This window comes from Dipodomys merriami, unplaced genomic scaffold (assembly GCF_024711535.1).
Source record: "Dipodomys merriami isolate MVZ:Mamm:240054 unplaced genomic scaffold, mDipMer1.0.p SCAF_3, whole genome shotgun sequence".
Taxonomy (NCBI): Eukaryota; Metazoa; Chordata; class Mammalia; order Rodentia; family Heteromyidae; genus Dipodomys; species Dipodomys merriami.
The window spans coordinates 1,253,024-1,280,699 of record NW_027204492.1 but is presented as its reverse complement, the minus strand read 5'-3'; the positions used below and the strand labels follow the sequence as shown (position 1 = coordinate 1,280,699).

Below are 27,676 nucleotides of genomic sequence, written 5' to 3'. Positions count from 1 at the left end.
AACCAAGAGTCTCAATGTAATTTCTAATATGGTGGTAAAGTGTGCATATCCACACCACCAATCACAAGTACAGTGATTTCCCTTTTGTGCCAACATATGCTTTAGAAACCATCATCTAGTTACAAAAGTTTTTTGTTGCCCCCAAAAAAGACCTTGCCCCTGCCTGCCCAGCGAATATCTTTGGAATTAATAGCCCCCCAAAAGATACAAATAGAATTAGTCTATATAATATTGAATGTTCCAATGACTAATATCCAAAAATTGATACAATCGGAAACGTGCGGCGGAGTGATAGGCAGCAAGACAGATTATGGCGGAGGGATAGGCATGAGGTAGTTGTGATAGCTGTCATTCGGCACATATAGGTGTGAGGTAGTTGAAATGGACATCTTCTGGCGGATATAGGCATTCAGCCAGAGGAGGCATAGACATGTGACGGTTCATAGAAGCATGCAGCAGAGGCAGTAGGTGAAGTGGACTATTGCCGGATGTAGGTGTACAGCGGAGGCACAGTCATGTGGTAGTTAAAATGGATGAGAGCCGGATGTAGGCATGCAGCAGAGGCAGTAGTTGAGATGGACATTTGCCGGATGTATGTGTACAGCGGAGGCACAGTCATGTGGTAGTTAAAATGGATGAGAGCCGGATGTAGGCATGCAGCAGAGGCAGTAGTTGAAGTGGACTATTGCCGGATGTAGGTGTACAGCGGAGGCAGTCATGTGGTAGTTAAAATGGACGCCTGCCGGATGTGGGCATGCAGCGGAATCAGGCATGCAGTGTGGTAGTTGAAACGGACTTTTTCCGGATGTAAGTGGGAGGTGGAGGGATAGGTGTGATGAGGCAAAGATAGACAGGGGGCAGAGGCAATAGGCATGCGTTGAGAAGACAAAATCACGAGCCATAAGTGCGTGGAAGGATCTTCAGTGCGAGGGGCGGGACTTAAGTCACGGGACTTAAGGCACAGCGTGTCTGAGGAGCGCACCCCGCCATCTTTGAGCTGTGAGCGTCTAGGCGGTCGGACGCAATCATGTCGGATTCTGAGGCGAGTCCGGAGATACTTGAGGAGGTCTTTGAGGATGTAGTTGACGAATTCAAGGCCAAGCCCGATGAGATGACAGTGCAGGTGTTGCGAGACATGGCCAACCGCCTGCGTATTCATTTCATCAAAACTACATGTGCTTCAAGCTCTGGGTAAGGCCCCACCGTGCTGTTTTTTGGGCTAAGTAGAAATGAGTCTGAGATGAAGAGAATGGCGTGGGGGGTAGTCACCGGGATGGGCCATTGAGGTGCAGTTGTTATTTGTTGGGGTCCGGCAAGGTGCCGGTTCTGTCCCTCTTCCATCAAGGCGCCATTTTTATCTGGCGAGGTCTGGCGAGGTGCCGTTTTTAGCCCTCAAGAGTCCGTCAAGGCGCCATTTCTATCTGTCGGGGTCCGGTGAGGTGCTGTTTCTGTCCCTCGGGGTCCGGTGAGGTGCCGTTTCTGCTCCTTGGGATCTGTCGAGGTGCCGTTTCTGTCCCTCAGTGTGTGTGGAGATGCCATTTCTATCCATCCGGGTCCGGCAAGGTGCAGTTGGGGTCCGTGGAGGTGCCGTTTTTTCTGTTCCTTGGGGTCCGCCGAGGCGCTGTTTTTATCCAGGATCCATTGAGACGCCATTACTAAAATCTATGGAAGTCCAGCTTCGACCACCAGTCACCAACCAGCAAGGCATCGTTTGTAACCAGTGCATCCGACGGTCTGCCTACCTTAGTACCTGCCTCTCGCCACGTCACAAGCAGAGTTGTGGAGGCAACAGGGCCTCATGCAATTTTAAAGAATAAATTAAAAACTAAAAAAACTTTTTTAATGATAAATCTATATTGCAACAAGTTATTGCCATTTGTCTTTGCAGGATTGTAGGAAGTGAAGTTTATTAAGCCATTCTTAAATTATATATATTTAAGTGTATTTGTTTCCCAGTTATCACACCAATAAAGGTACGTACAATAAAAAAAAAAAACCTGCCGGGTGCCGGTGGCTCATCCTTGCTACTCAGGAGGCTGAGATCTGAGGATCACGGTTCAAAGCCAGCCTGAGCAGGAAAGTCTGTGAGACTCTTCTTTCCAATAAAACCACTAGAAAACTGGAGCTCTGTGGCTCAAGCGGTACAGTGCTTGCCTTGAGCTGAAGAGCTGAGTGACAGCATCCAAGCTCAGAGTTCAAGCCCCACGACCGACACACACACACACACACACACACACACACACAACATCTTAGGTGGACGGAGACAGTTAGCATTTTGGCTCCAGCACAGAGCAGTTTTGCTTGTGTGAGGAGTTGTAAAGGCCAGTGGATGAGTGAGTTTAATATTTTGTTGAGCAGAGTGCTGGTGGCTCACACATATAGTCTCAGCTATTCAGGAGACTGAGTTTCCAGGATCACCGTTTAAAGCCAGCCCGGGCAGGAAAGTCCATGAGACTCTTATTTCCAATTAACCACCAGAAAACTGGAAGTGGAGCTGTGGCTCAAGTGGTAGAGTGATAGCCTTTAGCAAAGAAAGCAAATGTAGCCAGGAGCTCATGACATACCTGCAGTCCTTGCTATTCAGGAGGCTGAGATCTGTGGAGGTTTGAAGCTAGCCTGGGCAGACAAATTCAAGACTCATCTCTAACCAACAAAAAGCTGGAACTGGAGGTATAGCTCAAGTAGTAGAGTGCCATCCTTGAGTGAAAAAGCTAAGCAAGAGCACAAAGCTGCTCTGAGTTCAAGTCCCCCAGTACCACACACACACACAAAAATAAATGTAAACTTCTTGGTTGGCACTTGTTTTGCTGATTTGCATAAGTTTTGTGCTTTTGTTTTCATCTGTTTCTAATTTTTGTAACTTTTTTGACCCTTTGGTTGTGTAAGAATAACTAGTTTTTGTTAGGTTTTTCTAGGTTCTTGTATGTTCTAGATATTAATTCTCTGATAGATACATTTTCTGTAAATACTTTTTTACTCTGTCCTGGGCCCTCCCCTTCATTTAATTAAGAACTGACTAGATTTGCACACATGCTACTTCATATAGGCTACTTTCTAAGAATGAAAGATTTCTGTCATTCAACATTCATTTCCTAAATTGGTTTCATTTTACGTGGAAGAATGGGATATACATGTTATTTCTGATTAAATGATGAATCTGTAGTTTACTTATGTTAAAGTACCAGAAATAAAAATCATACAAGTGAAAGAATGCTCAAGTCAGCATCAAAAGATGAGCTTTGCCCCAAGAGCATGGTGCCTCTCTGATACAAGGGAGCATCTGCGTACATCCAGCAGGAAAGATTGTGATATTTCTGAGTTTTGAATTGACCTTCAGAAATGTAAGCTTCAGAGGCAGTGGCTCTTCAGCCCTCACACTTGGCTTGATTCTTCCAGTATGGTAAAAATGACATCGTTGTATCTGGTTTGAGACCACCAGAGGTAGCACTTGTACACTGTGTCCCTTGGAATTCAATTGCTTGTGGAAAAATAACCTGTGCCATGTCTTCTTTTTAGCCACCCCACATCATGTAGCAGTGCTGCTGAGATCATGTCTGTGCTGTTCTTCCACACAATGAGATATAAACAAGCAGATCCAGAGAACCCAAATAACGACCGGTTCATCCTTTCAAAGGTACATTAACAGGGAAACGTTGACTCTGCTCATTGTCTCACCCAGGGTTTTAGTTTATCAACTCTTTCTTTTTCTCCAGCTAAGCCAGTGTGGAAAATCACCAGAAGGCCTTTTTGAGAATTTTTTTGTTGGTTCTGGGACTTGAACTCAGTGCCTGGACACACTGTCCTTGAAGCTGTTTGCACTCAAGGCTAGCACTCTAATACTTGAGCCACAGCACCACTTCTGGTTTTTGAGTGGTTAATTGGAGATAAGAGTCTCATGGGAACTTTTCTGCTTAGGCTGGCTTTGAACCATGATCCTCATATCTCAGCCTCCTGGGTATCTAGGACTAGGCATGAGCCACTGGTACCCAGCTTGTGTGAACTTCTTGAAGTACACTTTATACTGGAATGGGGATAATGGTATCTGGAAGAGATGTCTACCTTTTGTGGGTTCCTATAGCACCCCATATGTACCTTTATTCTAGTCCTCAGCTCCTCTGAATTATTACATAAGAATTCTTGAAGAAAAAGGAACCCAGGGGCTGGGAAGGTGGCTCAGTGGTAGAACGCTTGCCTTGCATGCATGAGACCCTGGGTTCGATTCCTCAGCACCACATAAGCAAAAAGAAAAAAGCCGGAAGTGGCGCTGTGGCTCAAGTGGTAGAGCGCTAGCCTTGAGCTGAATTGCTGAGGGACAGCGCCCAGGCCCAGAGTTCAGGCCCCACAACCAGACCCAAAAATAAAAAATAAATTAAAAAAAGAAAAAGGAACCCATTTTAGGGGCACTTGTGCCATGCCAGGCAACCTCCTGACACATATTTTGCAGAGGCTCCTGTCTCAATAGTACCCCAAAATAAAGCCTTGAGAAAGGAAGCTCACCTTCCTCACTCTTCTCAAACAGGAGGAAGTAGATTTTGTCTGAGTACCAAGCCCAGTTTCAACATTGGCTTTAGAGCAATGACATTTTAGGACCTCAGCTCCAAAGGCATGCAAGGCAATGAGGAACCAGAGCTTATTACAGGAGCAAGGTAGGAGTCATAGAGAAGAAGATGAAACCAGGGATCTAATCAGAAGAAACTTCAGTTTTGCTAGAGAAACAAAACTGAAAGGGAGGCTCTCCAGGTACGGAGCATGTAGAGAATATCATAGAAGTTCTGAAGAGTCCAGGAAGGAAGAAGGGAGAGAGATCTAAGAATAACTGCCATTAATTTATCTGCTATAGTGGTGAATATGCACTGGTCCTTGCTTGACTGAGTCTTATTAACAGAGGAAGGAACATGCAAGAAACAAACCAAGAAATAAACACATAGCATATCTATTGGGGCTGAGCATCATGCAGCCATGTAATTTGGCGGGATTTGAAAACACCAGTTGAAAGAGAATGGTCCACAAAGACCTTGATGCTGATACTTAGGCAGCAATTTGGAAGGGATGAGAGTAAGCTGTGCTACTGTGTATATGTAAGCTCTTACGTAGAAGGAGCTACAAACACTAAGGCCCTGAGGCAAGCATATACCCATTATATTCAATGGGCAACAATAAAGCCAGGGTGAACCAAGCATGGTGATATGTGCCTGTAATGCTAACACTCTAAGGTAGCATATTAGAGGAGTTCAAGACCCACATACTAAGGCCTCCATCTCAAAAATAAAAATTAAGGGGCTGAGAAGGTGGCTCAGTGGTAGAGTGCTTCCCTTGCATGCATGAGGCCCTGGGTTGGATTCCTCAGCACCACATAAGCAGAAAAAAAAGCCAGAAGTGGTGCTATGGCTCAAGTGGTAGAGTGCTAGCCATGAGCCAAAGAGCTGAGGGACAGTGCCCAGGCCCAGAGTTCAGACCCCACGACCGGACCCAAAAATAAATAAATAATAAAAAATTTTAAAAAGCCAGACGCAAGTGGATCATAACCCTAGCTACTCAGAAGGCTGAGATCTGAGGATCACAGTTCGAAGCCAGCTGGAACAGGAAAATCCATTAAACTTATCTCCAATTAACCAACAAAAAGACAGACGTGGAATTGTGGCATAAGTGGTAGAGGGCTAGTTTTGAGCCCAGAAGCTCAGAGACAACACCTAGGCCCTGAGTTCAAGCCCTAAGACTAGCACAAATAAAGTGACTACAGCATTTAGAGTATTGGGAGGACAGGTTGGAGGTTGGAGTGTCTAGACTCTCACAACTTGAGCTGTGTTGCAAGCTATTGCAAGACCTTAGACAGCAGAGATATGCTGAGCTGGCTTACATTTTAACAGACCCCCTCTGGTGGCTAAGTTGAGAATGGCTTCAGGGTGGCCAGGGAGAAGGCCATGCAATGACAGATGAGGGCCCAAACTAAGATGGTGACAATAGAAGCTATTTTTAACAAAATCAGTATTCTAGAAAGCTCAAGAGCAGGGTATCTCCCACCTGAACATTTCGACAGGCTTTGTCTCTCATGAAGGGCTGCATTGTCATCATAGGGGGACATACTAATGAAATATTAGCAAAAGGAAGACAGAATGAGGCAAGAAAGTGATTTGCTTCTATTATCAACACTTCTGGACCACTCAGTTGACCAGTTTCACAACGCAAGAACCTCACAAACTTGTGTTTCTAGTTTCTGTTTGAGAACATAGGTTCTCCAAAAGATTCAAAATCAGGTTTTCACATGGCTGGGGGAAAGTCTTTTTTAAAATGCTTACATTTTCTGCTTTCACTTAGGTTCCCTCCTCTGTGCCTAGAAAGTACCAGTTACCTTCACCACATTGAATTCTGGTTTCCTTTGGTCATCGACAGTGAAAGACTTCCTTTGTCACCCTAGTTTCCAACCCATGCTAAACCTACAGTCAAGTTATGATGCTGATGTAGGACTTGTGGTTCATGTGAATGGGGAAAAGAGAAATTTACCAAGTGGGGTGGAAGGAGCCTTTAAAATGGGACACTACCACTTATTCTGCGTGCATAGGATAAGATAGGAGCAGCCTGCTCTCAGCACCCGAAATCTGCCTGAGACTGATGTCCTGAAGCTGCTTGTTGTTAGTTCATTGGGTCCTCTCTTTTACAGAAGCTGTCATTTATTGATATGGCAATCGGATGGCTTGGGCAAGGACTGGGAGCTGCATGTGGGATGGCATATACTGGCAAGTACTTTGACCGGGCCAGGTAAGACATTGGGATCTATTCCATTGTCCTAACCTACACTTTGACTTTACTAGCCTTAGTTTGAAAAAAGTGATGATTTTGAAAATTCAGGTTACCAAGCATTGAAGCCATAAAGAAATCACATTTTTGGAAATTTTTAGCATCTCTGATTAGGATCTAAGTAGTGACTGTTGTATAAAAAAACAGTCTATTAGCTGAAGAGATGAGGGACAGTGCCCAGGCCCAGAGTTCAAGCCTCACAACCGATGCGTGCGCGCGCGCGCACACACACACACACACACACACACACACACACACACACACACACACACACACACACACACAGTGTATTATAATGCTATTTTGTTCTTTCTTCTTTTTCTTGGCTTATTTTTTGTAAGAGCAACAGCTTCCTGCTGGGTGCTGGTGGCTCATACCTGTAATCTTACTTAGAAGACTGAGATCTGAAGATTGAGATTCAAAGCCAACCAGGGCAGAAAAGTCTATGAGACTTTTTATCTCCAGTTAACCAGTAAAAAGTAGGAGGTGGAGGCTCAAGTGGCAGAGTGCCAACCTTGAAAGAAAGAGCCAAGGGAAAGTACAAGGCCCTGAGTTCAAGCCCCAGTACTGGTACAAGAGAGAGACAGAGAGATAAACAGCTTCCTGATTTCCATCCTTGTTGAACATCACTATAGAATAAATACATTTATGTGTTTACCTTTGCATTGGAGGCCTCTACACCAACATCTTTTTCTGGGCTGGTTCCTCCTTTCAAAAGACAAGAAGACCGGTCTTTCTCTGGTGGGTCCTGTACTCAACTGCTGGTAGTGTGGAAACATGACCACAATGAGTTGAGACTCACAAGTCCTTGCTACCCTCTGCTGCTTGTGGCAGACCTGAGTCCAGAGCCCCTAGGTTCAGTTTCTCCAGGATAGGTGCTTCTCTCCTGGGGTTTCACAACAGCTGTTACCTCCTTGAAGTGGAGAAGACCCCCCCTAAAGGACCAGTCCCTTGGGCAACCATCATGCTCTATTTTCCACAGATCTGATGAAAAATTTCACTTAATTATTTACCTGTCTTAGTTCTAATTCTGGGCTTAACAGATTTTTCAACTTGCAGCATTTGATAAGATCTGGAATATGTTTTGTTGGTATAAATGATTTATGTTGTCTATGCTGCAGAGGAGCTTATCATTTACAACAGAACATATGCTTTTGATGTAGAATGTTTTGGTTTTTTTGCTAGGTAGAATTGTAAATAAATTGTAATATCAGAAATAGGTGGCAGTGCTTAAAAATGGAATTTACAAAGAAAATGTATATGTGATAGTTGTTTGTAGATATTTCAGGTAGCTGCTTCTTTCCCATTCCCATCTTAATTGCTGATTGGAAGTAGCAAGAGTTGAAAATAGTCTTACAGCTAGAATGAGAAGGCTAGCCAAAGGTGAAGCCCTTGACATGAGGCCCGAACTCTTCTACCTACCCATTTACCAGGGCTTGAACTCAGGGCCTCATATACTGTTTGTTTGGTTTCTCACTCACCACTGGTGCTCTACCACTTGAGTTCCCATACTTCCACTCAGGCATTTTTGCTACTTAATTGGACTTTTCTGCCTGAGCTGACTTTGAAGTGCAATTGTCAGCTCTCAGCCTCTTGAGTAGCTAGGATTAACAGGTATAAGCCATGGGCTCCCAGCTTCATGATGTCCAAGCTTTTATATGCCCGTTTCCTTGGCTGATGAGTTTGAGCAGGGTTGCTGAGGAAAATAATCTTAGGAACCAATGTGATTTTTTTTTGTTCATTCCCTGAGATGCATTTGTGTGGCACAATTGAGTCTCAGGAAGATCTTAACCCTTTCTTATTCCAGCTACCGAGTGTTCTGCCTTCTGGGAGACGGCGAGTCCTCAGAAGGCTCTGTCTGGGAGGCATTGGCCTTTGCTGCCTACCACAATCTGGATAATCTCGTATTGATCTTTGATGTGAACCGCCTGGGACATGGTGGAACCTTGCCTGTTGAGCACTGTATAGAGGCCTATCAGAAGCGCTGCAAAGCTTTTGGGTAATGGTGTCTTCTCGCTTGATGTTATTTGTGTCCCATCTATCTTCTTCCTTATAACCTTGTCCTCCTTGTTGATAGGTGGAATACTTATGTGGTGGATGGCCGTGACGTGGAGGCACTATGTCAGGTATTCTGGCAGGCAACTCAGGTGAAGGGCAAGCCCACTGCTGTGGTTGCCAAGACCTTCAAGGGCCGGGGCATGCCAAGTAAGTGTTTCCTTTCTGCTTGTGAGTATTTAAAATATTGGACTGCACAGAAGAAGAGGCAGTGAAGCTTTGATCCAGCAAATGGCTTCTTGACGTGAACATTGGTAAAGCTTGTAACACATGATAGGGGCTCCTTTCTTGCCCTCACTAAATAACAAAAGGAGGGGAATGTCAAACTTCCAGCAGGTGGGCAGTGATTTTATACCTATGTGAGGGAGTCACTAGGAGAACAGTTTTGTCTGAGAGCTGCCAGGGGATGAACTCTATTAGTACAGTCAGAAAACATGCTGTATATATGAGCAGGGTACTCATGAATACACACTTGCCTTGAGATCTAGAGCATCTGGAAGAAGAAATGAGACTAGTAAAGTATTGCATCAAGAAGTGGCAGCTGGGGAAGGAAGTAATTCCAAAGGATTAGCTCCTTGCACATGTCAAGGATGTCAACTGAAATCATTCATTTCAGTTTATTATTTACAGCAATTACAGTAACTAAAGATAGGATTCCTGTTTTTTTTTTAACAATTTAGACAGTTTAGAATAAAACTGTTATATGCCTCTTCCCCAAGATACTGTCCTTGCCACTACCTCTCACACATAGATCTCCCATGCATATCCAGTCCTAAGTGTATCTCAGATGCACTCTTTTCCTCCCCATCTCTACTTCCATGACTGTCACCAGGACCTCATCATCCTCCCTGAATTGCAGCAGCTTTCCCTCCAAAGCAGTGTCCACACTACTACCACAGTGGGCTTTCTACAACATACCTGATCATTCACTTCCCTCCCTCCCCGAACCTTTAGAGATTCTCCATCTTTCCTCAGACAAAACTTCAAGCTAAAACTCCAGTCTCCATAGTTTAATTGTCTCTCCAGCCTTTCCTCCCTCACTATTCCCTGCCCATTCACTCGCAAGCAAGCCAGCGGCCCATTAGAAGCCAACAAGCCCTTTGTTCAAACTGTTCTTCAAGCTCTTTCCCTCCTCTACTTTTCCGTTCCTTCCTTTGTTTTCCCCCTTCTCTTTCCCCTTTCTTCCTTGAAAGTGCTCTACATCTTGAGCCATACCTCCAGCTCCTTTTGCTTTACTCACTTTTTGGACAAGGTCTTAATATCTTTGCCTAGGGCTGGCCTCAGACTATGATTCTCCTACCTATGCCTCCCATACACCTAGGATTACAGGTATGTGCCACCGCTGCACAGCTTGTTCGTTGAGAAAGGGTTCTCTCTAACCTTTTACATGGGATGACCTTGAACCTAGATCCCTCCCACGTCAGCCTCCTGAGTAGCAAGGATTATAGCCAAACCTGTTATGACTACAATACCATCCCAGGAACTCAATCAAATTATTAATCCTGTGAATTCTAGACTGACATTCTTTCCAACAGGATATCTTTCAGATGACCTACTAAGTACTCAAATACTTGAAATGAATGGTTTTTGTTTGTTACAGATGTTGAGGATGCAGAAAGCTGGTATGGAAAACCAATGCCAAAAGAAAGAGCAGATGCAATTATTAAGTTAATTGAGAGCCAGATACAGACCAACAGGAATCTTGTACCAGAACTCCCTATTGAGGACTCACGCAAAATCTGCTTTATAGATACAAAAATGACCTCTCCACCTCTTTACAAAATTGGTGACAAGGTAAGCAAAAATGTGTATAATTAAGTTACATACATATACATTGAACTGCTTTGTTTGCTGATTTCCTTCCCTCTTAATACATAGTAGTCTTCATTTATCCATATCTCTAAGGATAAGATAATTACTAGTATGACATCTAGCTTAACAATTACAAGCAGTAAAGAAGAGTTCATCATCTTTCATTAGCTCTAATATTTATTCTTTCTGGGTTTTTTGTGGGGGGCAGAGTCTCACTGTATAAGTCAGACTGGCCTAGAACTTAAGGTGCTGCCTTAGCCTCCCAAGTTCTGGATTTATAGGTGTGTGTTTATTTTGTGCTGGTACTGAGGCTTGAACTCAGCATCTGGGCTCTGTCTCTCCTGCTTTTTCACTCAGGTTAAGCTACTACCACTTACTTGAGCACAGCTCCACTTCTGGTTTTTTGATGACTAATTGGAGATAAAGGTGTCATAGACTTTACTTCCATGCTGGCTTTGAACCATGATCCTCAGATCTCAGCCTCCTGAGTAGGATTATGGGCATAAGACACCAGTGCCCAGCAGATAATTTAATTCTTTGCTTTCACTCTTGCTTAGGTCAGGATTTTTACTGAGCAGTTGGTACTTTTTAGCACCTATGGTTTTGTTTAGTCTTGTGCTTTTGCTTGGCTTTTTGCTCAAGGTTGGCTGTCTACCACTTGAGCTACTCATCTAGTTCTGGTTTTTCTGGTTAATTAAAGATAAGAGTCTTGGATCTACCCAGGCTTGCTTTGAACTCTAATCCTCATATCTCAGATTTAGGATTATAGATGAGAGTCACTGGTGCCTGGTGGAGCTGTTTCTTGCTTCCTAACTTTGGTTTGCGGCTTAGTAGTACAATGTACATGAAACTACCACCATTATGTGCCTAGGGCTAAGAATGATGAACTAGGTGGTCTGATCTTTTGAACTTACTCTCTGGAATATACAGGGAAGCAGACCAATTTATCAAAACCTTAATTCTTCAAAATATTTGAAATCTTGCTGTTGTATTGTGGAGTGAGGGGTAACAAGTATGAACTAAAAGAATACAATTCAAGTAAAAGTTGGGCACTACATTAGCCTTGTGAGAAATGGATCATCTTCAAGCCAAATAATGTGTTTAAGATTAGCTTACAAGGGCTAGGAAGGTAGATCAGTGGTAGAGTGCTTGCCCTGCATGCATGAGGCCCTGGGTTCTATTCCTTAGCACCACATAAGCAGAAAAAGCTCTAAGTGGCACTGAGGCTCAAGTGGTAGAGCGCTAGCCTTGAGCTGAAGTGCTGAGGGACAGCACCCAGGCCTAGAGTTCAGGCCCCACAACCAACAACAACAACAACAAAAAGATTAGCTAATAATCCATGTTAATAATGTAAAATGATGATGAATCACAAATCTTCATTAATATAAATAACAATTATGTAAGACCGAGGCTTCTTTCTAGGTGCTTTCCGAGAAACTTAATTGTCTGGCTTTCTTCTAGATGTCTACCAGGCAAGCATGTGGTTTGGCTCTGGCTAAGTTAGGCCGTGAAAACGACAGAGTCATTGTGCTTGATGGTGACACCAAGAACGCTACCTTCTCTGAGTTATTCAAGAAAGAACATCCTGAGAGGTTCATTGAGTGTTTTATTGCTGAGCAAAACATGGTGAGTGTGCTGTATCTCAGATCTTCTCAGTTGACCATCATTTGTCCACTGGATATGGAAGACCCACTCTACATAAAATTTTTCTATTTTAAAATCTAAGAAACCCTTCCAGAGAAACAAGACAAACGTACAGGCAAAGTCAGAGAAATGTGGCTTCCAAGTCTGCTAGAAAGATTGTGATTGGGGGCTGGGAAGTTGGCTCAGTGGTAGAGTGCTTGCTTTGCATGACTGAGGCCCTGAGTTAGATTCCTCAGCACCACATAAGCAAAAAAAAAAAGCCAGAAGTGGTGCTATGGCTCAAGTGGTAGAGCGCTAGCCTTGAGCTGAAAAGCTGAGGGACAGCATCCAGGCCCAGAGTTCAAGCCCCACGACTGGACCCCCCCCCCAAAAAAAAGAAAGGTTGTGATTGACTGCCCCACCCATGGACACCTGTCTGAGTAGTTGGAAGGCACCAAGCCAAGGGCTCAAGGGCTCTAGACCTGAAGCATCCTGGGCTTGCCAGTTGCTCTTTGTGTCATGTCCAGCTCATAACTAGGCAGTCCTATTACAGGCCACTTTGAGATAAATATTGATAAAGAGCTACTAGAAATGTGGTTTCTGTTTTCCCATTGAAACACAGGTCCTGAAAAATACATACAAATATTACACTTAACTGCAGCCTCAAGAATGCTAGTAGCTTAGAACTAACACATTTGGGTAAAGATGTTCTCTTTCTTTGTGTCCCATGCTCTCCCATGTACATTTACCACCCTCAAGAGAGAAAGGAGTGGGCTGGGAAGTGGCTCAGTGGTAGAGTGCTTGCCTTGCATGCATGAGGCCCTAGGTTCGATTCCTCAGCACCACATAAGCAGAAAAAGCCGGAAGTGGCGCTGTGCCTCAAGTGGTAGAGTGCTAGCTAAAGAACTGAGGGACAGTGCCCAGGCCCAGAGTTCAGGCCCCACGAGCGACAGAGAGATGGAGAGGGAGAGGGAGGACTTAACAAAATCATATATCAGCATAGAGGAAGACACCCATCTCCTGGCTTTATCACAGAGACCAAAAACAGCCCTCAATAACTTAATGATTTTCTTCTAGCTAGAAAACTATAGGCTAATAGATCTCATGTGAATACCATGAATGATTGGTTATTAGTAGTATTTACATCTTAGAAATATAGTTGGAAGCATTTAAAAGTGAGGTTCTTATATAAAATCCAAATTTCTAGAGTCTCTTAAAAATGGGAAGATTTGTCAATAACCTGGCATTTCCTTCAGAAAGCTTATTGGCTTGATTGATTCCTACATTCATCAACCACATACTTGGTGCCTGTTGGTGTGTTCTAACAATCAGAAGAAAACCAATAGAGCAGAGGCTAGTATTTAGTGTCATACTTGCAAGAGGTGGTGACAGTAAGTGTGATTATGGGTGATTAAGGACAGCCTCTTTGGAGGGGACATTCAAGCTGAGAGTCAGGTGGCGGATGTGGTTTTTCCAGCAGAGGGCCTTGCTAGCTGTGAAGCGAAAGCCTGGGATGTTTAGGGAGCAGAAAGAAGGTCAGAGTTCCCAAGGCCTGGTGACCACAGAAGGAAATTGGCTCAGGAAGGCCTCCAAGGGTCCAAATCATAGCATTCTTTTTTTTTTTTTTTTTTTTTTTGTCGGTCATGGGGCTTGAACTCCAGGCCTGGACGCTGTCCCTCAGCTCTTCAGCTCAAGGCGAGCGCTCTACCACTTGAGCTACAGCGCCACTTCCGGTTTTCTGGTGGTTTATTGGAGATAGGAGTCTCATGGTCTCTCCTGCCCGGGCTGGCTTTGAACCGCGATCCTCAGATCTCAGCCTCCTGAGTAGCTAGGATTACAGGCGTGAGCCACCAGCGCCCGGCTTAAATCATAGCATTCTTACCACTCATGTAAAGCATCCCTGGTTCTCTTGAAGACTGATAGGAAAGCACAGAAGGGCTTTGAGCAGAAAAGGGACATGGTATGTTCTCAAGATCCTGCAATGTGAAAGATTTGTAGTGTCAAAGGGCAGGGGAAAATGCTGGTCCTTGGCCGTAATAACTGTGTGGCCATGTTGGAGAGAAGCATATTCATGAGTGCCCTGGCAGGAAACAAGCATCATGCCAGAGGGCAGAGAATCTAGTTGGTTACCTAAGCATCTAAGGGTGCCTAAGTGGTGCTTCAATACCTCTTAAGATGGTTAAACCAGGAGAGGAGAGTTGGGTACCACAAGAAGCTCAGAAGCTCTGCTTGACTATCTTCAAATGTGTTTGCTCTCTGAATTACTGGAAGTATCTTGCTAAGCTGCATTTCCCTTTGCCAAGTTTTCAGGTTAACATCTACATATTTTAATTTTCCAGAATAGGATTCACAGTGTAACCAGGCTAGCCTCAAACTCTTAGGCTCCGATGATCATCCAGTTTCAGCCTCTAGTGTAGCTGAAACTACAGGGACACATTACTATATGCAGCCTAATATAAATGTTTTTAGTCAGAAATTTAAGTCATCACAAAGGATGCCTGATAAAAGTTTTCTGGGTTTTCTTTTTCACTTTAATCGTGTACTCAAAGATCTTGACTATGAAACCATCCACAGTCACATAATGTTAGAAAGTCCTGTTTACTCTTGGAGATGTTAATATCTTAGTGTGTTGCCTACTGGGGTATGAACCTGAGTTCAGAGAAGGTAATGACTAGGGATATAAAATGGGTTTCACTAGAGTACATCTTTGAGTCAAATGCAGCCTCACAGAGCCAGAGAGCCAATGAAAAGTAAGCCCAGAGCTTGGAGCACTCCCTCTAGTTTTCCATCTCATCAGCAAGAGGTACATGATCAAGTACATCCAGTGAGGGAACAGGACATCACATTGTGGTCCTATTGTAACATCACAGAAACAGAACAGAATGTGCCTTGAGAAAGTGGGGATGGCTTGTGCCAGATGCTGCTGAGAAGACACGTGAAATGCTATCCAAGATCAAGAGGCCTTGGATTTGGCAGCTTCAAAGTCATTCATGGGAATGACAGCCTAGGTGAAGTAGGCTGTAGAGATTCCAAATGACAAAGTAGGACAATTACTAGCCACTTTCCTGGGAAGTTTTCTGTGAAGGAAAATATATATGTAGCATAGCTTCTATAAAGAACAAGACAGAATGTGACATTGATGATGCAAAGTACTGGCCCAGTTGAGTGGTTATAGGATAATTCAAGAGAAAAGAAGAAACTGATTCGGTGTGGAGGACATTATTACTTGATTGATGAAGAAATCAGTGAGAACAAGGATCAAAGCTAGGTACCAATGGCTCACACCTATAATCCTAGCTACTTAGGAGGCTGAGATCTGAAATTTGCAGTTCAAAGCCAGCCTGGGCAGGAAAGTCTGTGAGACACTAATCTCCATCACCAAAAAGCTGGAAGTAGAGCTGTGGCCCATGTGGTAAAGTTGCTAGCCTTAAGCCAAAAAAAAAAAAAACAGGGACAGTGCCTGGGCCCTGAGTTCAGGCACGCACACACACACACACACACACACACACACACACACACATACACACATACACACACACACACACACACACACACACACACACACACACAGAGGCATATTATGTACAGGAGCAGCCCAGTTGCATGCAGAGTAGGGATTAGCATGGGGACTATTGTCTAAAGTGGAAGAACAGAGGGGAAAAGGTCAAAGGGTGTTCTGATTCATTTTTCTTTGCATTGCAGGTGAACGTGGCACTGGGCTGTGCCATCCGTAATCGGACCATTCCCTTTGCTAACCACTTTGCTGCCTTTTGGACCCGAGCATATGATCAGATCCGCAAGGGAGCTATGTCTCACATCAACCTCAATCTTATTGGATCCCACTGTGGGGTATACACTGGTATGAGTTCTGAGTGCCATCACCATTTCTCTTCTGCTGAGAAAGATCTGTTTACCTGTTTCTTAAATTTTGACTATTTTGGACTTCTCTTTTAAAAAAGCTATATTAGGTTTTAAATATTTCAGATACTCTGGGAAGGGGCTGGGAAGGTGGCTCAGTGGTAGAGCGCTTGCCTTGCATGCCTTGAGGCCCTTAGGTTCAGATATTCTGGGAAATCTTTGGAGCAAATCTCCTGGTGTTACTGTAAAGTGCTCACACTCAGCCATTGAAAAATAATTATCTGTCTTTGAGGCCTCTTCTGAGTCTTGCCATGTAATAACATTAATAGAGACAGCACAAAATCCAAGAATTCTTTTCTGCCTTCTGCATGGTCACACTACAATAAGCAGCATGGGCAGAGGGATTCTGAGGTGCTGGACACCCACTCAGGTGGACAGGGCCCAAGGTGCCTGGCCATGATAACTTTGTACAATGGCACCCTAAAGAAAATTGCACAGGGAAATAGGCAGATAAAAAGGTCACTCCAGGCACAAAAGCTTGAGGACTAATAGGACACAAGTGGAGTCAAGAAAGCTTAAGAAGTTGGAATAGAGTGGGAGTTAGCAGTAGGTTGAGAAACCAATTTGAGAGAGGAGTAAACAGAATGTAAGGATTCAAGCTGTGTGAAAATCAGAAAGCAAGTATCTAGACCTTTCTTACAGATGGCAGGAACTGTGTATGTGACTAGCAAAAGAAATTACATAGGAAGGATGAATCAGCTGCCGTGCCTCCAGTAGGTCCAGTCATCTAAGTAAATTGGATGGCTTACTTTTACTGTGAGAATGTTACTGGTACACATTTTGGAGCCATCTGAGAGATCCATGAGAGAATTCAACAATAAGAAGGTTCTGGGTGGGCTGGGAAGGTGGCTCAGTGGTAGAGTGCTTGCCTTGCATGCATGAGGCCCTGGGTTCGATTCCTCAGCACCACATAAGCAGAAAAAAAGCCGGAAGTGGCACTGTGGCTCAAGTGGTAGAGTGCTAGCCTTGAGGTGAAGAGCTGAGGGACAGCGCCCAGGCCCAGAGTTCAGGCCCATGACTCGACCCCCCCCCAAAAAAAGAAGGTTCTGGGTGAAATTGGGGCACAAGTGGTGAGTGAGTGGAGGAAGAGCAGTCATGACAACTGAGGCACAGCAGCACTGCTAAGTTGGCAGGGCAAGGGGCTGGAAAAGGGAACCCAGAGTCTCGCCCTGAGGCTGGGTTCAATGTAAGTTTGAAAATCAAGTCAGCTAAAGGGACAAATGGCTCTAGATAAAATCCAGAAAAGAGCTGATTTCTGAGGTTAGAGGATTACCCTACCAATGGCAGTGTTCTTCATAGCTAAGAAAAGCTAGGCTGCCCATCTTTTTCTGAGGTTAGAGGATTACCCTACCAATGGCAGTGTTCTCCATGGCTAGGAAAAGCTAGGCTGCCCATCTTTATATTACAGTTTCTTTTTCCAACATGTTTCTAGCCAAAAATGGATTCCAAGTACAACCAGACACCCTTAGTTATAACCTCACCCTATGGTGTTCAAAAGCTTATGTTAAACAAATTGAAAGACTCAGAAATGAAGACACTTCAGTGAGGCAAAACACATTGTTTTGAAGAACAAGTAGAATAGAGGGGAAGGACAAAGCCTTCCTAAGGAGAAGACATAGCCAGAGACTTGGTAGGCTATGGGTTACTAATGCTCAGAGAAGAAAGCATCCTGTCAGCTTGGGCAGTAGTATCTAGTGACTCAAAAACCAAGATTGGTTTAGTGATCTGTGAGGTCATTTAGAATCCTAACCCAAGGTGTTGCAGTGAAATCTGAAGGGGTGCAGACATGTAAACTTCAGTGTAAAATATAATGAATTAGAGCAATTGATGGACCAAATTTTAGGGCTCTGCCAATTTGGAGTTGCTTTCTCAAAAGCACTTGGTCCAAGCACCAGTGTCTCTCACATGTAATCCTATCTACTTAGGAGGCTGAAATCTGAGGACTGAAGTTCAAAGCTATCCCTGACAAGAAAGTCCATGAGACTCTTGTCTGCAATTAACCACCAAAAAGCTGAAAGTGATGCTGTGGCTCAAGTGGTAGAGTACTAGCCCTGAGCACAGAAGCTCAAGGACAGCACTCAGTCCCTGAGTTTAAGCCCAACAACTAGCACCAAAAAAAAAATTGAGGCAGCAGGAAGAGGATTTAGTTTGTGGTAATGGAGTTGAATGTAGGCCTTCACACTTGCTAGACAGGAACTGTCCCTATGCTCACATTTTTATTGGGCTATGGCTTTCTCTCAGGTGAAGATAGCCCCTCCCAGATGGCCCTGGAGGACCTGGCCATGTTCCGAGCAATTTCCAAGTGTACTATTTTCTATCCAAGTGATGCAGTCTCCACAGAGCATGCTGTTTATTTGGCAGCCAATATCAAGGTATGTTTAAAGGGACACTGGTTCTGCTGAAAGTTTCAAACTGATTATATTTTCCCATTTTTTGGAATAAGTTGTAGAAAATGTGGTAGCAGTAGTCTTTTTAAAATCATAACCTGGGGGCTGGGATGTAGCTCAGTGGCAAAGCGCTTGCCTAGCAAGTACGATGTCCTGGGTTCGATCCTCAGTACCATAAAAGAAAAGACAAAAAAAAAGAATTAAAATAAAATAAAATAAAATCATAACCTTGGGCTGGGAAGGTGGCTCAGTGGTAGAGTGCTTGCCTTGCATGCCTGAGGCCCTGAGTTCAATTCCTCAGCACCATATAAGAAAAAAGAAGAAAGCTGGAAGTGGCGCTGTGGCTCAAGTAGTAGAGGGCTAGCCTTGAGCTGAAGAGCTGAGGGACAGCGCCCAGGCCCAGAGTTCAGGCCCTACGACCGGACCCAAAAAATAAAATAAAATAAAATCATAACCTTTATGTTGTAAACTCAGAAGACAGGAAGAATATTTGTGTTAAGAGCCTGAAATATTTAATAAATGTAACTCAAATCTCAAAAAAATCATAACCTTTACAAGAACAGGTGATTATGCATGTGAATGCATTGATATTGTAAAATATTCAAATGATACAGGATACTGAACCAATACTTTATGCTTATATCAATCAGGGCTCAGGGCAAGAAACCAGGAGCACCATAGGTATCCTAATTGAAAAAAGGTTTAATGAAGTATAATTACAAAATCACAGAAGAGGGCTCCAGAAGGAATTCTGAACTATAATGTCACCCACAAGTAGTGCTGCCACTTCTGAGTCCACCACCAGATCTATGGGATTTGAAACACACCCCAGTTGCTGTAGCCAGGGTTAAGCCCTATTGTTTCTACTGCCTTTTGAGAATTCCAGAAAGCTAAAGAACAAATCCTGGGATCCCCAGCTCTGTTTGAAATAGCTCAGCACACTGGGTACCAGTGGCTCATGCATATAATCCTAGATACTCGGGTAGCTGAGATTGAGGATCCCAGTTCTGAACCAGCTTGGGCAGAAAAGTTCATAATCTCTTAGCTCCAGTTAAGTAGCAAAAAGCTGGAAATGGGCCTGGATCAAGTGGTAGAGGGAGAGGCAGCCTTGAGTAAAAATGCTAAAAGATAACTTCTACGTTCTAAGTTCAAACTCCAGTACCAGAAAGGAAAAAAAAAAACTGAAGGCTTGGGGACAAGTGGCTCAAACCTGCAATTCAAACTACTTGGGAAGCAGAGAGCTAAAGGATCAAAGTTCCTGGTCAGCCTAAGCAAAAAGTTCATGAACCCCCCCCCCCAATCTCAAACAATAAAGATGGGTGTTTTGGTTGTATGTCTCATCTCAACTAAACAGGAGACATAAATAGGATGATCTTGGTCCCATTAGAAAAGTAACAAAAGCAAAATAAGGCTGCAGGCTGTGGACATGGCTCAAGTGGTAGAGCACCTACCTACTAAAACTCAAGGCCCTGAGTTCTCAGAAGAATGATTGTGGCTTTGGACTCATATATTTCCTCTAACATCAGATAGAGTGAAATTCCTGTCTACCCCTAGCCACAAGAAACCTAGGGAATGTAATATTTACCTTTCTAATCTCTGACCACTAAATGCCCTACTACCCCTAGTCCTGTGCTTTACCCATGGTCACTGCAACAAGTAACCCGGGAATACTCAGGACAAATCATGCAGGTCCTTTTCTAAGCATTTGCAACTGATATGTGTAGACAGGCATTTTTGCGTGTGTGTTTGTTTTGGTGCTAGGGGTCAAATACAGGGCCTTGAGCATACTAGGTAATCATTCTACCACTGAGCCACACTTCTAGCCTCTATTTATCATATCTTGGAGGTTATTTGTTTTTGCTATTTCATACATACAATACTATCAGGGATCAATTCTGAAGGTTTTTTTCATTATTTCATACATGCTATCAAATTCCATTCCTAGAAAGTTCAAAAGAAGGAAAAAAGTGGAGGTTTCTTTATAGAGTAAAGAGAATCACTGGGAAGAAACACAAAGGAATTCTAAGCTGTATAGACCTGGTAGATGGTGGTTACACAGCAGGTACTACCATTAGGATCTGAGCATTTTCCTGTAGCTGAGTCATGCCTGAATGCATGAAAAGAGGCAATGTTTCCTAATTGATATTTTAATTTATAATGCACCATTGACATATATATATATATGTAATTTAGCAAGTATTAGACGTTTGAGTATTTATGCTCCTGAATGTTTGTGCATATTGGTAATAAAACTGTATTTTTTCCTGCTTGGCTCAAGTGGCTCGCGCCTGTAATCCTAGCTCCTCAGGAGGCTAAGAGCTGAGGATCATGGTTCAAAGCCAAGACTGGACAAGGAAGTCTATGAGATTCTTATTCCAATTAACTACCAAAAAACAAAAAAATTCCAGAAATGAATCTGTGGCTCAGAGTGGTAGAGTGTTAACCTTCAGCATAAAAAAAGCTTAGGGACAGTTCCCAAGTCTTGAGTTCCAAGCCTCAGGACTGGCACAAAAAGTAGATCCTTCTTATTTAGTATAGAGGTAGTTATTATATATTCAGATGTAGATCCTTCTAAGGATGAAACATTATAGGTTGTATTGTAGAAAAATTAATTTTTAACGTCGTGTTCTGGGACTTGTAGTCAAAGTGAGTCATTGCTCCTTCCCTGGGTTTATGTGCTAGGAAGACAAAAGGTCAGCAAGTATTTGGAAAGTTTCCTAGGTCAGTTAATGAGACTGTGGAAAACTTAAGGGCATTCACCAGGGTCCTGTTTGGGGTCCTACCCAATAGCACATTCAGAAGTGTACCCACATTCCTGGTGGTTATATGCAGATGATTTCTCCCTTACTTCAAAATGTATGCTTTATTCTTAGTATGAAGAACTGCTGATTCCATTTTCTTTTTTTTTTCTTTTGTGCCAGTCCTGGTGGTTGAACTCAGGACCTAGATGTTTTCCCTTTGTTTGTTCATTTTGGGGGGGGGGGGGTTGTCAAGGGTAACACTCCACGCTTGAGCCTCAGCTCCATTTTTGGCTTTTGCTGGTTAATTGGAGATAAGAGTCTCATGGACTTTATTGCCCAGTCTGCCTTTGAACCATGATCCTCAAATCTCAGCCTCCTGAGTAGCTAGGATTACAGGCGTGAGCCACAAGCACATAGACTGTTTCCACTTCTTGATATTTTTTTAGTTGGAAATTTATAGTTAGAGTTTCTAAACTATAGTTTGGTTTATATCCTAGGGATTATGCTTCATCCGGGCTAGCTATGCAGAAACTTCAGTAATATACCCACCACTAGAAAACTTTCATATTGGACAGGCCAAGGTAAGGACTTAAGTATCCATTCATGTGAAAAGAACTATTTAAAACCTCTTGTCAGCTGGGCGCTGGTGGCTCATGCCTGTGAATCCTAGCTACTCAGGAGGCTGAGATCTGAGGATCACAGTTCAAAGCCAGCCAGGGCAGGAAAGTCTGCGAGACTATTTATCTCAAATAAACCACTCGAAAACCGGAAGTGGCGCTGTGGCTCAAGCAATAGAGTGCTTGCCTTGAGCTGAAGAGTGCAGGGACAGCACCCAGGCCCAGAGTTCAAGCCCCAAGACCGACCAAAAAAAAAAACCTCTTGTCATACTTTCTTTGCTCTTGTCTTTAAAAAATCAATTGACAGGCTGGAAAGGTGGTCAGTGGTAGAGTGCTTGCCTTGCATGCATGAGGCCCTCGGTTCAATTCCTCAGACCACATAAGCAGAAAAAGCCGGAAGTGGTGCTGTGACTCAAGTGGTAGTGTGCTAACCTTGAGCTGAACAGCTGAGGGATAGTGCCCAGGCCCAGAGTTCAGACCCCACAACACACACACACACACACACACACACACACAAATTGTCACTTTAGAAAGGAACATTCTAACAATTTCTGATTAACCTTGCTCCTTTCCAAATGGGGAGTTTCACTATGTAGTCTGTACCCTCTTGCCTCAGCTTCCAAGTACAAGGATTATAGGCATGCACCACCAATCCAAACCTAGTTTTTGTTGAAGTCTTAAAAATAACATGTTTGAAGGCCTCCTGGCTGTTCCTTATTGCAATCTCAAGCTAAGCAAAACATTAGAAACCATAGATGAACACTAGTGGCTCACACCTATAGCTACTCAGGAGGCTAAGATCTGAGGATTGAGGTTTAAAGCCAGCCAGAACAGGAAAGCCTTAAGAGACTCTTATCTCCAATTAACCACCCAAAAAGGACAGAAGTGGAGCTGTGGCACAAGTGGTGGAGCACTATCCTTGAGCAAAATAGCTCAGGGACAGCACCCAAGCCCTAGATTCAAGCCCCAGGACCAGTGTGAGCACACGTGTGCTTGCGCTCCTTCCCTCCCTCCCTCCCCCCACTTTCTCTCTCTCTCTCTCTCACACACACACACACATAACACACACACAGCAGAAACCAATTCAGAATGAATAACAGATTTATCTACTAGGTTTAGATTTTATAGACCTAAGACCAGCATGCACAAGGCCCATCATGTATTTACACATATATGTGTGAAAGTTGACATTAAGGCACTCCCTATCTATGGTGTTCTCACAAAAGCAGAAGGAAGCTAAGATTATCAGCCCCGGTTGTGAATGAAGATCAGAGTTACTTAAGGCTTCACGCTGATGAGCAACAAGAGTATCTATGGTGTTCTCACAAAAGCAGAAGGAAGCTAAGATTATCAGTCCTGGTTGTGAATGAAGATCAGATTTACTTATGGCTTCATGCTGCTGAGCAACAAGAGTAGGGCTGAGGCCCACACATTGAGCCTAGTCCTTGTAGGCCTGTTTTTATCTCTTACTCTGCCTGTCTGTCAGAGCCACATGTGGGGAAAATCAGAAAAGTGTATGTAGCAGGTTGGTGATTATACTCACCAACTAGAGAAAGGGATTTATGGACTTTTTTGACATACACCCTCCTTCCTTTTTGCTAGGCATATATGTACAGTTTGCACAATTGAGACTATACATTGTAAAAGAGCATTAATGTCCTCCTTTATCTAGTTTAAAATGTTGTTCATAGCCAGGTTCATGGCTGTAATTCTAGCTAATCAGGAGGCTGAGATCTGAGCATCATGGTTTGAAGCCAGCCTGGGCAGGAAAGTCTGTGAGACTCTTATCCCCAATAAACTATTCCGAAAAAGCCGGAATTGGTGCTGTGGCCCAAGTGGTAGAGTGCTTGCCTTGAGCACAGAGAGGCTCATGGACAGAGTACAGGCCCTGAGTTCAAGCCCCAGGACTGGCAAAAAAAATGTGTTTTAATACTCATTAATCATGGGAGATACAGACGCTCTGCAAAGAGCAGCAGATAACATTCAACTTGATTGTGAAAGGAGTTTGTAGAACATTATTTACAGTGCTGGGGAACAAACCCAGGGACTTGTGTATATGAGGCAAGCACTATGCCACCTGGTTTTGCATATTGTGTCTCACTGTATAGTCCAGGCTGGCTTCAGTATCATTGTCCTCTTGTCTCTGCCTCTCAAGTGCTAGAGATTACAGGGATGTGCCCCTAGGCCTGACAAGTTACTTTTTTCATGTATTACATAGGAAAGTAACCATTTTGCACTATAAATTAAGAGAGGAAGATGAATTTATTAAGTAAATATAAAACAGGGCTTAGCAAAAAAAGTTGTATCCTGGCCTTTAAGTGCATCTAATTCAGTCTCTTCATGGATGAATTATTAGCGAATGAAATTGTTAGTTTGGGAGTCGTGGAGTATAGAGTGCCCTCCACTTGGAGATGTGCTTTGTACATAGTAACCACAGCATTTTGTTTTGTTGGCACTATACTAGGTTGTTCGCCAGAGTACCAATGACAAGGTCGTAGTTATTGCAGCTGGAGTTTGTCTGCATGAAGCCTTACTGGCTGCTACTGAGCTCGCTGAAGAAGGTCAGTTGATTGTGAACATTGAAGTTCAAGCAGGGAAGAATTTAAATTTTTATCCTTCTGTATATTTGCTCTAAGTCTGCTTCTAATGCCAAGCTGGTATTGGTATTTTCTAGATATTTATGTCCGTGTCATTGACTTATTTACCATCAAACCCCTGGACTCTAGCACCATCCTTATCAATGCAAAGGCCACAGGTGGCCGAATCATCACAGTAGAGGATCATTACCCAGAAGGTATGTAGGGATGTTGGGAGTGGTTTTCAAAGTTCATTTTGATGGGAATCACTTGCGTATTCCTTGATCGGAAATAGGCCATGCTACTGTTTATCATCGCCAGCTTGCCACTCACACAGTATAACTTTTACCGTCCTTTGCTAACAAATCAATGTAGGGGGTGTCTTTCATCCATCTACACTGGATCTGTGCCCATATGCACTAGCATGTCCCCAGCACAGTGTCCACCCAGGTGGGTCAGTGGCAGCATAGAAGTGGCTTATGCAGTGCATTTCATGTAGGGGTCATTACAAGCTTTACAGCTTCTTTTGAGCTTTGAACAATTACTAGTTTATTATTCCCCTCACCTAAACATAGTTAACTCCGTGCCAGCAAAGGCCACAGCTATTTCAGAGAAAGAGTGCTTGTCAGGGAGAGAGGGCTTGGGCTATGTTTGGACCTTGGAAGGTTAGGTGGAGTTGACAATGTAACATGATGAGGAACTTTCTATTCTCACGGCTGAGGCTCTAAGAACATATCCTGGTGGATGTTTCTCTGGAAAGACTCCCAGGACCTGGCACATAGTTGTCCTTCAGGCTAAAGTTTATTACATGCTGCAGGTTCCACCAGGGCCAGAGCCTCTGGGTAGAGAGATTGCCCTGAGACCTCATGAGAGGCCTAAAGAACACTTCCCATATGGGCCACTTCTGCCTAGATCAATGATGGGGGAGCCTTTTCTCTATCGAGGTTATTTGAATATTTAGACCATCATTTGCTGGAAATACAAAATGACCAGAGCGGGCAGCCAATGAAAAGCATACATGTCCATCCTGTCATGTACTGAATGGTTTCCAGAGCCTGCACTGGATATGCAGTACCTCATGTTTTTGTTGGAAGCCTACTCACATTCAGCCAGGCATATACCCAGATTCCCAACTTCTGACAGCAAAGTGGGAGCTTGTCATAGTCTTTATTGTACAAACACTCCAGGCACAGGGACTTAACCAGGGAAAGCGCCACAGCATTGCAGGGCATTTGTGTCATTCAAGTGCCAACCTTTTAAGCTAGCAGCCTCAGGACTGCTGGTCATGTTCTTTTGACAGTTCATCTGTTAGTAGTGACTTTTCAGGTCCCTGACAGCTTTGAGAATTTCCACTCCCTGGACACCCAGATCCCATGGAACCCAAGTTGATAGTGACCCTGCTATAGGCAGGGGTGGGAGCAATTCAGAGCGAAGACTAACATCCCTTGCTTCCTCAGGTGGCATTGGGGAAGCTGTCTGCGCAGCTGTCTCCATGGAGAAAGACATCCTGGTCCATCAAATGGCTGTATCACGAATGCCTCGGAGCAGGAGAACTGATGAACCGCTGGATATGTTTGGAATTAGTGCCAGCCACATCGTGGTGGCCGTGAAATGCATTTTAGTGTACTAAACTAGCTGTTGGCTTTGGTCTTCAAAGACTGGCCTCTTTATTATATTAGTGTTTCTTTCAAACCCATCATTTAAATCTATATTCTTGTGCTTCTCCTCAAAAGAAAAGTCAGAAATTCCAGCTAACTGCTGTCTTTAAAAACATGACCATACATACAAATGTTACTCTGCTTTTGAATCATTCTAAGTAACCAAATAGTTATACGACAGATCAGTGGATTTAATGACCATTGTTCTCACATATTAAATGTAGAAAATGTGCATTGAATTGTAGCCCAGGTTCCACAGCACTAAAACACCATGATACATGCATATTACTGTTCCTAAATTGAGATGGCATGAGCTGCCTTCCTACCTGAAGCTTCCTGGGTAATGTGTGACTTCAGCTGCCTTGGAATTCCCTTCTGTGTTTGTCTTCATTTCCCCTCTACAGTTCGGAGGCTGATGAGCAGCAGTGATGGTTGTTAATATGTCTTGTGCTGCTGTGGTGACTGTTCTGTGAAGAGATGAGGAGGGCACAAGTAGTTCTAATCTCTACACTATCCTTCAAGTTAATGTTAATAAAGCATTTCAAAAGCAACTACTTTCTTCGTTGTATGCTCTCTATGAGATGTTTTTCTCCTTGACAGTACCACGCTAACTACAGGAGGAGTTTCTGTCTCAACCAGGGATAGTCATAATCCCCAATAGTAAACCCGGGAAAGATAACGGGCTTCAGGCAAACCATGTGGTAGAAAACAGTGGATGGCCTTAAAAAAACCACTCCTGGGGCTGGGAAGGTGGCTCAGTGGTAGAGCGCTTGCCTTGCATGCATGAGGCCCTGGGTTCAATTCCTCAGCACCACATAAGCAAAAAGAAAAAAGCCGGAAGTGGCGCTGTGGCTCAAGTGGTAGAGCGCCAGCCTTGAGCTGAAGAGCTGAGAGACAGCGCCCAGGCCCAGAGTTCAGGCCCCACAACCGGACCAAAAACAAACAACAAAAAAAAACAGCCACTCCTGAGCCAACTGCTTCCCATCAGCTGAAATTCCAGAAAGATAGAAGACAGTTAGACATGGGCCTGAGTAGCTGGGGTGTAGCTTGGTGCTAGAGTAGCATAGCAGTAAAACACCCTGGGTTCAATCCCTAGCACTGGTTAAAAAATGGGCCTGAGCTGGGCTCTGGTGGCTCATACCTGCATTCCTAGCTATTCAGGAGGATGAGCTCAAGTTTGCAATTTAAAGCCAGCCCAGGCCAGAAAGTCAGACTCTATCTCCAATAAACTACCAAACAATTGGACGTGGAGCTGTGGCTCAAGTGGTAGAGTGCTAGCCTTCAGCAAAAGAAGCTCAGGGACAGTGCCCATGCCCTGAGTTCAAGCCCCGAGGTTGGCAGAAAAAGCATACTAGGTGGATCTGATATATCACATTTAGGGGTTTGGGAAGGCATGACCATTTTGCCTTACAAGTTGTGCTGGAATGTATAGTAAAGACTATACTGGTCCTCTGGGCCAGTTCACTCTACTTCTTCCCTATTAGACCACTGAGC

The 27,676-nt window shown here is 43.8% G+C and overlaps 2 protein-coding genes across 4 annotated transcripts in view; one reads left to right on the top strand and one right to left on the bottom strand.

The window, feature by feature from the left end:
• The window catches only part of Tex28 (testis expressed 28), a 43,261-nt gene that overhangs the window by 13,207 nt on the left and 2,378 nt on the right, over positions 1-27,676 (bottom strand). For 2 of the 3 annotated variants that reach the window (XM_070038861.1, XM_070038863.1), the window contains exon 2: positions 26,509-26,649. In XM_070038861.1, the coding sequence (XP_069894962.1) occupies positions 26,509-26,573 (65 nt within the window). In that variant the 5' untranslated portion in view covers positions 26,574-26,649. Of the gene's footprint in view, positions 1-7,453; positions 7,557-26,508; positions 26,650-27,676 lie in introns of those variants that run through there. The other variant, XM_070038862.1, reaches the window with a different exon arrangement.
• Positions 849-26,723, top strand: Tktl1 (transketolase like 1). Its single transcript, XM_070038860.1, has 13 exons — positions 849-1,191; positions 3,517-3,634; positions 6,659-6,756; positions 8,603-8,794; positions 8,873-9,000; positions 10,451-10,644; positions 12,124-12,288; positions 15,988-16,144; positions 18,445-18,575; positions 21,829-21,912; positions 24,413-24,509; positions 24,623-24,742; positions 25,982-26,723. Exons 1-13 carry the CDS (start codon positions 1,028-1,030, stop codon positions 26,152-26,154), a joined length of 1,821 nt encoding a protein of 606 aa, XP_069894961.1. The 5' UTR covers positions 849-1,027; the 3' UTR covers positions 26,155-26,723.

Coding starts and splice junctions, on each gene's coding strand:
- Tktl1 (XM_070038860.1), top strand. CDS start 1,028: ATGTCGGATTCTGAGGCGAGTCCGGAGATACTTGAGGAGGTCTTTGAG. Junction 3,635..6,658: donor ACCGGTTCATCCTTTCAAAG/GTACATTAACAG, acceptor TCTCTTTTACAG/AAGCTGTCATTTATTGATAT. Junction 18,576..21,828: donor ATTTGGCAGCCAATATCAAG/GTATGTTTAAAG, acceptor TTTATATCCTAG/GGATTATGCTTCATCCGGGC.